The sequence below is a fragment of the Ascidiella aspersa genome, chromosome 8 (assembly GCF_963924565.1).
Source record: "Ascidiella aspersa chromosome 8, kaAscAspe10.2, whole genome shotgun sequence".
NCBI lineage: Eukaryota > Metazoa > Chordata > Ascidiacea > Phlebobranchia > Ascidiidae > Ascidiella > Ascidiella aspersa.
Window position 1 is genome coordinate 13,706,523 of NC_139454.1, and position 13,989 is coordinate 13,720,511.

Consider the following 13,989-nt stretch of genomic DNA (forward strand, 5'->3'; position numbering starts at 1 on the left):
GGCTGATTACTCTTCAGTTAAGTAGTGTTTGTCCAAAGAGTTACTCTTGTTGATGTTGAACTGAGTTTGGCGCTCGTCTAGAATCCTACCACAACGAACATTATTTGGGTTAGGGTGCCGGTTTGGGTTTGGGTGAGTCCAGTAATAGTGTTAAACAATATTACTTGACCTACCCACACCCAAACACTAACCGACACCCTAACCCACATATTATGCATTGCTTAATAATCATTTCAACGTTGTGGTAGGATTCTAGACCAGCGCCCTGAGTTTTTTTAAAGATCTATGATCGACCAGTTTGGTAATGAAGTCACTAGAACGAGTCTTTGTGAGACTCTTATACTGTAAATAAATTCAAATTTGCAATTATTAAACATTGTGAGTGGCAATTTCAGGTGGAGTTATTTTACACTTTAAAAAGCATAAAAAGAATATTTGATCATTTACTCATTATTTCATAAACAACAAAGATGTTAGCCTACATTTCAAGACATTGCTAAAGATCAATTTGTTATGTCATAATACACTTCATTAGTCTTGCCCAGACAAGACAATTGGTCATTTTAATTTTCACATGTGCGCAACAATTACCTCAATCACTACTTCACCAGTATTTTTTCACATAACGAATCCATAAGGTAACCGTTATTATAAAACATATTAATACAAGCTGGTAGCCTATGGACCAACACCTACTATAAATACACTACTTGTTCTGTTTGAGTAGTGAGTAAGATGTTAAAGCTTAAAGGCTTCTTACAGTTTGTTTAAGCATGTCAATAAAACAAAAGCTTAAAAATATTGTAGTTATTCCAACAGTAAATACTGAACATTGCCAGGAAATGCTATTAGTTGCAAGAAATCTGTATTTTATGCTAGCTTTCGGGTTGCATAGTAATAAAAAAGCTAAATAACCCGGATAACCCCCAGTGTTTCATCTAGTATTTATATATATAATGAATCTTTTTCTTTTACAGGTTACAATGGAAAGTAGAAATCAAATAGATTTAAAAAGGTATTTACTGCTAATTAACGATTTGTGTATTACAAGGACTCAAACAGAGTTTGGTTCTACAAGAAAAATTGATTCTTTCAATGGAGTTCAATATTTAAAAGGTAGTTGTTTTATGTTGTATTGCTCCTATTAGGTATCTTAAATACAATTAGACCTGCTATTTTCAGTTTTATTGAATTCCTAGTTTGTTTTTCCCTAAATCACAATTTTGACATTTAGTATCTATTTGCTAGGTTTATAATTGTTCTTAACCTAGCTCAAACTATCTATTTGCTTTATACTATTTTATTGGTTTCTTCATTTATTGTATTTGTTGTAAAATTCTCCTTTAGCTTAGTAGAATACCACCTGATTTGTGTGCAATTGCCCCGAATGTTTATCCCTTAACCACTGCTTAACCACTGCTGGTATTTTAGCTGATTTTGGCGTCCTGTGCTTAGAACTTAGAAACTGCTCTACCGATAGTGGAATTGTGGATGTACCAAAATCAATCATACATAATTTGCGGTTTTTATTTAGGTTTCCAACTGAATTGAACTATTGTACACTAAGCGGTTTTGCAGGGTGAGCCTGTCGGAGTGCGAACAACAATGTTCGCTTTGCGTGTATAGGAGATTCAGAAAATACCTAGTCCGCTCTTTTTACACTTACATACTAGTATGGCAGAATCCTTGCAATCATGTCGGCCGACAAATCAGCCACAATACCAAGAAAATTAATGCCAAAAAAAAATTATTTGAAAAAAATTTTTAAATTAAAAAAATAACTAAATTTTAGTCTGCTTTAACTATATGTTAACACAAAAAAAAATTTGTTCCAAGTGTCTACTTTTTCTATGTTTGTATCTCTGTGTCAAGTAAATCTAGCCCAAAGCCATTATGCTTACTATGTTGCACTGTGTGCCTCATAACATCGGCACGCAATTTTTATATAAAATTTAATTCTAAAAATATCGCTATTTCGAACAATACAAATTGAAAATCTCTCACAATTCAACCAAAGATTTTTTTTGCGCTTTTTAATCTGGTTCCTGTATGTTTGCACACAAGTTTGCCTGAAAGCAGCTTATCTATATGTAAAAGTGTTTGAGTAAGAAAAGTAGCCATATTCACTCCCAATCCCCCAGGTTATACTTTGACATCCCCCAGGTTATACTTTGACATCCCCCATGTATTTGTTAATGTCACAAAAAATTTTACACTTTCGTGCAACTATTCCTTTACTTCATTTTTGTTAATTGCTTTGTTTATTGCCTAAACATGGCAAGGTAGATACATTCAAAAGGCGAGCACAGCATTTAACTTTAGGGACAAGACCAAAAACTGAAGAATATAGGCCCATAATGCTTGCCACCAGAAGACTGACAAGATTCTGTCAGACTGATGTATACCATTATCACCTATTCTTATTCTTACCAGCTTGTCAAAAGGATGTTTATACCATTATTTAAAAAAAGTTGTAGTTGTATTTTATATATATATATATATGTATTTCAAATATTCTTTTTGACCATGCCCTATATGACATTTTCTATTTCACATGCAGCCCACTATCAAAACTAGTTGCCCACACCTGTCTTAAACAGAAACTTCATCAGGTAAATATATGGTTTGAAAGAGCAAAGCTATATGGTGAAAAAACACACACAACTACTGTTAAAACATTTAAATCTTACTAAAAAAACAACCAACATTTACCATATACCGTTTGAAAAACAAGTCTCTATGGAGAGAATAAACGCACTACAAACAAACTGCTCAAAAACATAAAAACTAACCATAACCAGGTTAAAATAAAGACTACGGGAGACTACTATGAAATCAACAGATCCGTGATCAAAACATGTTTGTTCTAAAAGTACATAATAAGACAACCCATAGCTATGTATAAAGAAACCTAAAATAATAAAAATATTAAAAAGACGAACCACAGACCTTAAAAAGTAAAGACCAGTGTTTCTCAATCATTAGCCCAACCTGTGGTGCCCCCAAGCAGTCTTTGGTGCCCCCAGCATAAATGTATTTTTTTAAATTATAAGCTAGTGTGGAAATAAGCAGCACATGTATTTTTATTATGTGAACAGTCATTTGTGAACAGTCACCTTTTAGTAAAACATGCTTATTGCTCCTACAATATAACATACTCTACCGCCACAAATTTAAATGTGAACTCTAGCAGGGGCGTATCCAGAAATTTAAAAATGGGGGGTCCCGAATTTTCAACTTGGGGAATTCCCCGCTTTTTCGTCTGACGTTAATGACGTCATAAAATAGTGACCGATGTGACGTCATAAAATAGCGATTGTGATAACGTCATAAATAATACCGCTTAACTTCGGGAGTAAATCGAAAACAAGACCGTGAAATATGTGTGATTGATTTTGGTAGATCCATGTACGGGACTACGCTAAATTACAAGCACGTCTTTCGCTACTTGCAATACTAAACGGAGATCGTTTTCCCGGGTGTTATTCGACTAGCACAACATAAAAACGCCACTTAAGTAGTTCTAAAATCAGTGTTGTTAACCTTAAGAGACGGCACACCTGGCGAGCGAAGCGAGCACGATTTTTTTTGATATAATGGCATTTCTTTTAAATTTATTGCAAGTTTTATCACATTGCCGAAACTAAAAAATAAAAAAATATGTCCAATATTTTTGAATACGTTTTCCATTTGTCCGCGACGCATTTGGCAGCCCTCCACGGCGCAACGGCAAAGCAGCGCTGTTGAAAAGACAGCATTAAATTGTAAACAAAACGGACGTATAAAAGTCATTCGCGCGAAGCGCGAACATTTTTCGCACTTACGTAGTTAAAATAGTCGAAAAGTATATGAAATGGCAAACTGCGAGAAACATCAGCACCGCCTAACACAACGTTATAAGCAAGAAAAAGGCGGAGACCGCTTGATTTATTGTTGTTAATTGTCGAACACACACTTGCTAATCAGCCAACCTGAACGAATAAGGAAATGCGAGAGAAAAAATATCCTGCGTTTACGGTCGACCAAACAAGAAACGAAAAACAGCGTTTTGCGTTTGATTTTGGTTTCGCATTAGCTTAAGACGCGTGATCCAATTACATTGAAAAACACGCAGCTTCGGACGGTGAGTTTAAACGCTGACAAAAACGAAGAAAAAACGATATTGTCACTTACTAAAAGGGGGGGGGGTCCGAACCCCCAAACCCCCCGCTTTTGTCTAAAATCCCTATTCGCTTCCTTTCGTCGCCCAAACTACTTGCGCCCATTCAGAGTGCATTGGCAATTTCTTGGCTCTGATGCCTTTTTTCACGGGCCTATTGATGCCTTTTAAAACTTTATTGTTTTAATTTTTTCAGGGGATTTGCTAGCAATAGTTTTTACTTTTCATGTTTGGTTGGGGGGGCTGTCAAGCAAATTTTTTTCATAAATTATTACACTGCTTTAAATATGTAGTTAATAGTGTGGTGGTTGGCCCTGCTTCAATATTATATGGCATACTGGTGACCATAAGAAAAATAAAGACTTCCAATGCGGCTGTCAATCACTAAAAGGTTGTGCACCCCTGTTGTAGTGTACTTAAAGTTAACATGTTTTGCCTTGACACCTGGGAAAGGGGAAAGGCATACTATAAGAATCAAACTAAAATAAAAATACCCCCAAACCCCCCGCTTTTGTCTAAAATCCCTATTCGCTTCCTTTCGTCGCCCAAACTACTTGCGCCCATTCAGAGTGCTTTGGCAATTTCTTGGCTCTGATGCCTTTTTTCACGGGCCTATTGATGCCTTTTAAAACTTTATTGTTTTAATTTTTTCAGGGGATTTGCTAGCAATAGTTTTTACTTTTCATGTTTGGTTGGGGGGGCTGTCAAGCAAATTTTTTTCATAAATTATTACACTGCTTTAAATATGTAGTTAATAGTGTGGTGGTTGGCCCTGCTTCAATATTATATGGCATACTGGTGACCATAAGAAAAATAAAGACTTCCAATGCGGCTGTCAATCACTAAAAGGTTGTGCACCCCTGTTGTAGTGTACTTAAAGTTAACATGTTTTGCCTTGACACCTGGGAAAGGGGAAAGGCATACTATAAGAATCAAACTAAAATAAAAATAAATTTAACAAAAAAAGACCAAAAATTTGGAGAACATGCTCAAGAATTTTATTTAGATGAGTTATGCTGAAGAAATATACCAAAAACAAAGCAAATATGACGCAAAAATATCATGGTGTGAGCCCAACATTTCCAGCCAAATAGAAATTTTTACATGTCTAGCATTGTCATGAAGGTATTCACAAACTTTTGTATCGTTGAGGACTGATCAGGTCTTTAAATTGGGTTGTGTTACGTGGGTTTAAGTCTGATTTCAACAGTTTTGCAGTCAGCACAAGTTTGTTTTTTTTTGTAAAAATCCATATCTCCGCTCACAAACAGTTGATTGACATAATATTTGTAAAAAGTTTTGTTTTCTTAAGCAAATTTGCATTACAATTCTATGCACTACTTTATAAAATGTGTTTATTACAACAGGCACCATCTTAGAAGAAATCCCTATAACCCCTCCAACATCTAAGTTAACATGTGTTGTAATTGATTCCAATGACATAGTTGAGTGTGATGAAAATGATGTGGATCCATTAACTACAGTAAGTATATTATGTTTGCTAATAAATACAAACAGTGGAAAACATTGTGTATTCACTGATGGGCAAGTTTAGAAATATATTCCGAAATTGTTTAATTTATAAACATAGGTAATTCTACAATGTGGATTAATCCAAACTCTTTTTTTAAACATTATTCTTTTCCCAGAAGTTGTCAATCTGGTTTCGCGCTGAAGGCAACAAAAATTGTCAGTTGCAATGTCAATATGTTTGAATCTTATCATAGATCCAAACAGTCCAAATGTTTTTAGTAGTGATGTTCAAAATAGAATACTAAATCCTTAGGATGAAAATCTAAATTTGTCATTTATATCAGGTAGCTAAAGCGCAAAAAATCTTTCAAAATATTTTTAAATACAAAAGGTTGCCCCTAACTTTAATATGCAGTAGTGAAAAGAACGGCAGTACAAGATGCTTATTAATAATAAATGCTACAGCTCTTGGAAAACTTATTTTGTGATCCGCATATTATTATTAAATTGTTTCTCTTGTAATTCCTGCAATATCAAATTGCTTTTTGCTAAATCAAGTACAGTGTTCCCAACATATTGGGTGCCATCCGAGGTTGGGTTGCCTAATAATTATTTTTCATTGCTTACAGAAAAAACTTATAAATTACAAACAAACTTTTTTTGAAAAAAGTTCCTTTGCTAAATCGGCTTGTGTAGATTGCGAAGTGATTTAATATAAGTAATAGAAAGAAATGCTATATATATGTTGTACCCTAAAAATTGTTTTACAATATAAGCATGCAATGTGGCTTGATTGGCCTACTTTCCATACCGTTGTCAAGTTATTACATTTTTTGTCCAAGTTTAGCCACTTTTTACCTCCATAGTGTTTTTGCTTTACTTAAGCCTAGGCCTGCCAAAAAGTCCCTTAAATAATGAGTTAAACTTAATCTTTGGACAAAGGCGGGAATTAACTTGGACAGGTTTGTATTATGTTATTAAAACCTTTATATTATTTTTTTAATTTTTTTTTGGTCTATGATTGTGATTCGTTTTCAACTTAGGTTCTGCAGTGTGGCATCGTAGAACATAGATTAGCATATTAGAGCTATTTTACAAAACTTTTCTACATAGCTTGTACCGTATTTTATGGACCAAAGGCGCAATCTAAATCCTTTTTTTCTCATAAATTGATTGTGCGCCTTATAAGCCGCTGCGCCTAATGTATGAACAAGTACGGTAGTGCTTTATTGCCTATACTCAAAACCAGTAGCGATACTATTATTATATAAATAAACCACCGTCTTACAAAATAAACTACGGTAAAAGCAACTTGCGACCTTTGGGAACCAACCTTGGGTTGCAAAAGGAGACGAAAAGAGGAGCGCGAAGAAATAGTGGGAGGAGTAGGAGAAAGAGCGGAGCGGTTTACCACTTGGCTGAAGACTCGGCTTTTTTGTGGAGGCCTCAGTGTGCTTTTGATTGCGAACGCCCGGGCGATTTGGATAAATTGATTGTGCGCCTTATGTATGAACAAAAAACTAATCACAGCAATTTATTGACAGTGCGCCTTATGGTCCGTAAAATACGGTAGTTTTTCTACATGGCTTGTATGTTGAAAGTACAATCCTAAGAGATTCTAGAACTTAAGGTTTTGAATCTAGAATAATGAATCCAGAATATTGAATCCTTATATATGTTAATTAAAGAATCACTTAACGTCTATTTTGTTTGCTGGAGGGATCTTGATATACCCTCTACGTGCATGGGCGCCCGCAAGGGGGGGGGGTGCACTTGCCCCCCCCTGGAATTTCAAAATGCGATATTAGAGTTATTTATAAATGTAATCTGTATTACCTATGAAGGTTAAAAATATTATACATTATCCATTGCCCCCAGTAGCGTATCCAGGGGGGGCGGGAGTTCTTACCCTCTTTTTGTAAGTGATATTATCGTTTTTTGTTCGTTTTTGTCATGGTTTAACAAACTGTTCAAAGCGGCGTGCTTTTTAAGTAAGTGGGTCACAGAGTCTTAATCTAATGAGAAACCAAAATCGAGCACAAAACGCCGTTTTCGTCTTTTGTTTGGTCGACCGTAAACGCTGGATAGTTTATCTATTTCGTTATTTGTTTAGGTTGACTGATTAGCAAGTGTGCATTCGACAATTGACAACGCTAAGTCAAACCTTCTTTCTTTTTTTCTCGCTAAAAAAACATTGAGTTATACGCAGTATGTTCCTCGCTGTTCGGTCTCTGCGCTAATATCCGATGTTGGTGTAACATCAACATTTGTTTAACTGAAGCAGATTCTTAAAAGGAGGTATAATGGTGACCAAAGTCTCCATTTTTAAGTAATGATGGTTAACGCAAAATTATGCTCTTTAAGCATATAAGGATTGTCGACGACGCACGTGGTCGCTTTTGCTGGACGTATTTGGCTGTTTCTGATTAGTTTTTTTATCACGTTTTGCAATCATGAATCTGTGACGTCATACTGTCACTTTTTTATAACGTCATTATTCATTAACGTCAGACAAAAAATAGAGGAATTCCCTAAATTCAGGAACCCCCTTTTTTGATTTTCTGGTTACGCCCCTGATTGCACCTCACCTGGAAAATTTTCTGCGGGCGCCCCTGTCTACATGGCCTACAGCAGGGGTCGGCAACCTTTCGTACGCAGTGTGCCAGTTTATGAATAATGTCAAAATATTAACAGCTCGCGTGCCAAACATTTTTCTATGTTTTGTTTTGCATTGGCAATCAGGGCTGCGGAGTTGGTTAAAAACAACCCGAGTCCGACTCCGGCCAAATATCAGATTTCACCACGTCCCGAGTCCGACTCAGCTCCTGCATTTCACCAATTTACGCATTTTCACCAATTAACTAAATTAAGGTGAATATTCCGCAATCCACTCTAGGGTTATGGAAAACATGCCACGAGCATATGCTATTCCACAACAATTTACAGTTTGCTGCCTTATCAGTTAACAAAATTTGGTACTGCGCATGCCGCAAACGTCGGACTCTGGTAGTTTTACCTGGTCTTACTCGACTTCCGAGTCCGACTCAGCAGCTCTGACATCTAATTTACGTATCTTTTTTGAAATGTACTTCGATGCTTTTAAGCCGATACCTAGCGTGTTAACTATCAGTTTCGCTTTTTGTTGGTTTCTCAGTCGCACAAAAACACACGTGCTTACTTTTAATGTAGAACAGTGGTTCTCAACCTTTTTAGCTTACGGACCGGTAAAATTTTAAAACATTTTTTGCGAACCGGTGGACACTCAAAAATTAAAATCAACCCAAAATGTAATTATGACAAAATTATGCAACTTAAAAGCAAATAACGAAAACTTCTATGTAATGAGAAATTTGCTGCTCTCTTTTTGATATCATACGTGTTATACGTGGTTCTATTGAAGTTTTTCACGTACAACTGGTCTTAAAGTTTGGGATTTAAACGAGTTGTAGCCTACTTTTAAATAGTTGGGCACAACACTTGCAGCATTATGACGTAAGATGAAGTCCAAAGTAGACTGTTAATCTATGTTACGTCACAATGCTGCAAATTACGGAACTGGCTAAGTTCTAAATTTGATGGACAAGCCGCCTTCAACATCTTGCTTTTTGCAATTGAGATATAAATTTGTAATATATTTGGCGGACCGGCATGAAAGTTGACGCGGACCAGCGGTTGAGAACCACTGATGTAGAATGCCCTGCTTTAACGTAGTAAACGTTACGCTAAATTTGGGGCATTGTGACGTAATACGAACGGTTAGTGTTAAACAACAAGTAGCCTACGTCCACAAAAAATAATATTAAATACAACACAGTTAAGACACTTGTGACACGAACTGGCCAATGTGTGCAACCATTTAGTTAGCACTAGTGTTAGTAATGTAATAGTAATGCTTATGATGTGGTAGTGATGCAATGGTTGCACTTTCTTAAGGTGATATAATGTGCGCGTTAAATCAATTGGCGTGCCATGCAAAATCATATTGCGTGCCACAAGTGGCACGTGTGCCAGGGGTTGCCGACCCCTGGCCTACAGTCACAGCTATAAATCGCCAAACAATTTGCTAACATGTGTATATTGTAATAAAAAATTATTCTCCAAAATGTTTAACATCCTTAACAACTGTTATTTGAAGCAGATCATTAAACTGTAATACATGTCTATTATTAAAAAATAGGATTAGATATTCTGGATTCGTTTTTTGGATTCAAAACCCTAGTTATGACGCTTTGCCAGAAATCCAGGGTGTCTTAAAACTCTCCAATAGGTCTAAAAACAAGATCTATAAATGCTCTGGACATTTTTGTTGGTGCTTGTGCCCCGGACAATGCCAGAAGGCTACCATTAGGCGCGTAACATGGCTGTTTCAAAGGGGGGTGTCACATAATGAGCAACCCAAATCCCCTAGAGCAGCAGTTCTTAACCTATGGGTAATTACCCACATGTCGGTAATTTCAGGATAGCAGGTGGGTAATCAGCTGAACCAGAATATTTAGAATAATGGTTGTAACAAACAAAGTCGTAGCTGTAAGTGGTAAGTTGCTTTATTACTTAAACTTTTTTGATGTTTTTGAGTCCTTTTAAATTAAAACAACTAAACAAGCACAAGTATATTTTATCATTTTTACGTATTTTATTTTTATGTGACGTAATAGTAAGATTTTTCTTGTATCCGCTAACTTGCCTAGCTATTCTTTCCTAATCAGTTTGCTGTTAGTATTTATTTTTGAAGGTATTCTTAGTGGACTTGTTTGAAGTAGTATACAGTAACTATAAGTGTGCATTTAGAGTTAGTGAGATGAGTGAGCTTTATTTTGTTGAATAACGCTGTTTTATATTTTTAGTATGGTAAAATGTCAAAATGGATAAAACTAGATTTTGGGTAGTGGGACTTTGATCTGGACAGAAATAGGTAATAAGGGAAAAAAGGTTAAGAACCCCTGCCCTAGAGGGTCTTAGGGTGTGGTATGAACGCCCCCAGCGGTTACAGGCTTAGCCCGAAAAATTGTATGTTTTGTGTACTTTAAACGCTGGAAACGGCAATTATTAGGAGCTTACGGCTGTTTAAAATTGTCTGTTCGATGCTAGAAAAACACAACACTTCGTTAACGAAATGAAGTCATGTGATGGAATTGTTGTTGCACTAAGTTTTCAGCAAAATTAGCGATGATTATCATAAAATATTCATAGAAGCGTGCAATGATTCTGTTAGAACTGTGACTGAGCACTCCTTTTCAGGATCTAGGCTAATAAAAACGCTCAAGAGCAACCTGCGTTGAAGAGCGCTTGACCGGCTTAATGCTAATGAACGTACACCGGGATACATAGGCGCCGAACTTTCAAAATCCCAGGGCATTTTTTGAACCAGTATTTAAACAGGGGGTTCCTAAAATTTAAACTTAGGGAATTCCCTTATTTTCCTTCTGACGGAAAATTAATAATTACGTCATAAAATGGTGACGGGAATGGCGTCATAAATATATAACCAGACACAGCCAATTTGCGTCCAGGAAAAGCGAACCTTTAAGACGCAAAGCGAACTCGTGATTTGAAACAGCTTAGTGTACAATCGTTAACTTAAGGCGAAAAACTAAACAAAGACCATGAAGTATGTGTGGTTGATTTTGATAGAATCATGTTTTGACTATCAGCAGCGCAGTTTTCCAAGTTTCATGTACGGGCCACGGTAAATTACAAGCACGTCTTTCGCCACCTGCAATACGAAGATTGTTTTTCCGGGTGGAATTATGCCACGATTTTCGCAACATCTGCGCCGAGCTGTGTGTCAAGTCAGCTAAAATACAAGCTGTGGTTTAGAGAAAATAAGTTGTGTCAATTGCACACTAAACACGTGGTCGTTGGACATGAAAATAATTTGCGGTAACCGGTAACTATCATTACATAAAAACGGCGACTTTAAACAGTCACAGTTAGGCCACCTTTTCAAGAGAATCTGCGTTAGTTACAAAAATGCCGTTGTTACACCAACATTGGATACTAACGCATACAGTGAACAGCGGGAAACAGTATCCTAACTCGACGTTTTTAGCAGCATAAAAGCAAGAAGGCTTGACTTAGGGTTGTCAATGGTCTAATACATTTTTGCTAACGAGCCAACCTGAACGAATAACGAAAGGCGAAAGAGAAAAAACATCCTGTGTTTACGGCTGACCACACAAGACACAAAAAACGGCGTTTTGCATTTGATTTTGGTTTCCAATTAGCTTAAGACATGTGACCCAATTACATTAAAAACATTACCGCTTTGGACGGTGAGTTAAACCCTGACAAAAACGAACAAAATGCGATAATATCACTTGCAAGAAGGGGAACCCCAAGCCCGGCCCTCAATACGCCACTGCTCATTACCAACAAAACGTAGCAGGTCTCGCTAACCGATTTTGCGATGCCGTATATTAGGTTTAAAACAACCGTTATGTCTCCTGTAATTTCGTCAGAATTGATTGTACTCAAAGCTAATGCGTGCTTTGTCCTGTATTTAAATGATGAAGGATGAAGGTTAGTGCCAATATACTTTGAGTAGTGTTCTTAAGTTGTTATCCGCCATGGCAAACATGCAAAACAAGCGAGCGAAGCGAGGGCGTATTTTTTGGGGCTATGACGATATTAAAAATTAAAGGGACTTGTGCGAGTTGAACGAGTGTTTTATATATGTTTGGCGTTCAAAAACTTATGTTCAGAATATTGCGTTTATTTATCGATTTGAGTGACCAAACGTCTCAGCATATTAAACAGTAGGAATTGGGGCGCTAGATGAAGCACTGTGTTATATGGCGTTTAAAAGTTATGAAATAGATTAACACTTGTCTATTTTAGCCTCAGTAATTGGCTTGACGCATATTTATCACAGAAGATTTTTCACTAAACACAAATTTCTCATCAGCTTAAGCTACGTTAGCACAACCTGGTATTTCGTATTTTCCATGCCGCTATGGCTTATTAATAGGTGCGAACGAACACTTTCGGCGATGGTACTTCTCCCCATGTAATTCAGGAAAGTCGCGCATACTGTTAGTGAACCACGATTGCGCTAGCTGTAATATTTAGTGTTCACAGAAGTGGAGTTGCACATTAATTGTACACAATACTTGGGCGAATTCCAGGGCGTATTGACGTCCTGCAAGAAATTCAGGGCGTGAAAAAACGCTCTGCACACCCACGTTTGGCACCTATGCCAGGATATAATGTACTCTGTGGATGATACTATACAGGAGTTTATTGTTAAAGGAAAATCTGTTAAGGAAATTGCTCTGCACCTGGCTTACACATTAGTCGCTCGCCCAATAATGCTTGATTGATACTTATCGCATGATGCAAAATAATTGGTTGCCCCAAAAAACACTGACACTGCATTACGATGTAACATTTAAAGTAAGCACTATAAATGTATCGGCGCAGCGATAGGCCTTATCTAAACTTGCCACTCGCGTATGTATAAATAGGCGCAACCATCGGCAATAAATTATATCGGTCCAAATTACCCGAAATAAAGGCAGATTTGGATACCAATCCCATTTGAATTGATATTCCACTTTGAACATCCTTAATCGCAGCAATCCCAGGTTTAGTTTTGTAATAATTGTTTCCTAAAATTTCTAAGGTGGTTGTCTAGACTCCTAGATCCCCCTCCCCCTACACCCCTTGATACCATACAAATAATATTATGCCAAGAGTTCTGTAATAATTTTGGGTGGTAAAATATTAGTAGTTTTACTTAGCTGGATATTTGTCTTGTTTTGATTATTCTTAAAATCACCTAAAACTAATGTATATATCTATCTAACTTCTTAATTTAACAGGTAATTAAAGAACATCTTATTGCTATTTCAAACTGCAAAGAGCGATATGAGGTATTTAGAAATAAGGAACGATTACGTGATGGATTAGAAATGAAGCCTGGCTGTGATGTGGTTGTTCGTTTATCAACAGTATCTGGAGAAGTTTTGGGTATGTTAACTTGCATCTAAGTTAGAATTGTTGCAGCATTTGTAAAAAACATTTCAAACAAATTTTAGCGTATTACAAATATTTCCTATTTATGCAGTATATTTTTATGGTTGATGTTTGTTTTATAAACTGTGTTAACACGGATATCTACACTTATATCCGTTGCTGTCATCACACTCTGTTATACTGCAGTATTTTACTATAGTTTTATTATATAACAAAAAGGTTATTCAACTCTTTTAGCATGTTTTAATTAATTGCCTTATTTAGGAAAATTGAGATACAAGGGCAAACTTGTTGATAGAGATGGCACTTACTTTGGAGTTGAACTTATCAGTGCCAGACAAAAAGGTAACTCGAATGGAACTCTCAAAAAAATCAAGTAGGAG

General features: G+C 36.5%; 1 protein-coding gene across 1 annotated transcript in view; it reads left to right on the forward strand.

Moving 5' to 3' along the window:
• The first annotated feature begins 983 nt into the window (after window positions 1-983).
• The window catches only part of LOC146136232 (ubiquitin carboxyl-terminal hydrolase CYLD-like), a 38,771-nt gene continuing 25,765 nt past the window's right edge, over window positions 984-13,989 (forward strand). The window contains exons 1-4 of the mRNA XM_083394942.1: window positions 984-1,116; window positions 5,527-5,642; window positions 13,453-13,600; window positions 13,871-13,982. Of these exons, the coding sequence (XP_083251068.1) occupies window positions 984-1,116; window positions 5,527-5,642; window positions 13,453-13,600; window positions 13,871-13,982 (509 nt within the window). The remainder of the gene's footprint in view (window positions 1,117-5,526; window positions 5,643-13,452; window positions 13,601-13,870; window positions 13,983-13,989) is intronic.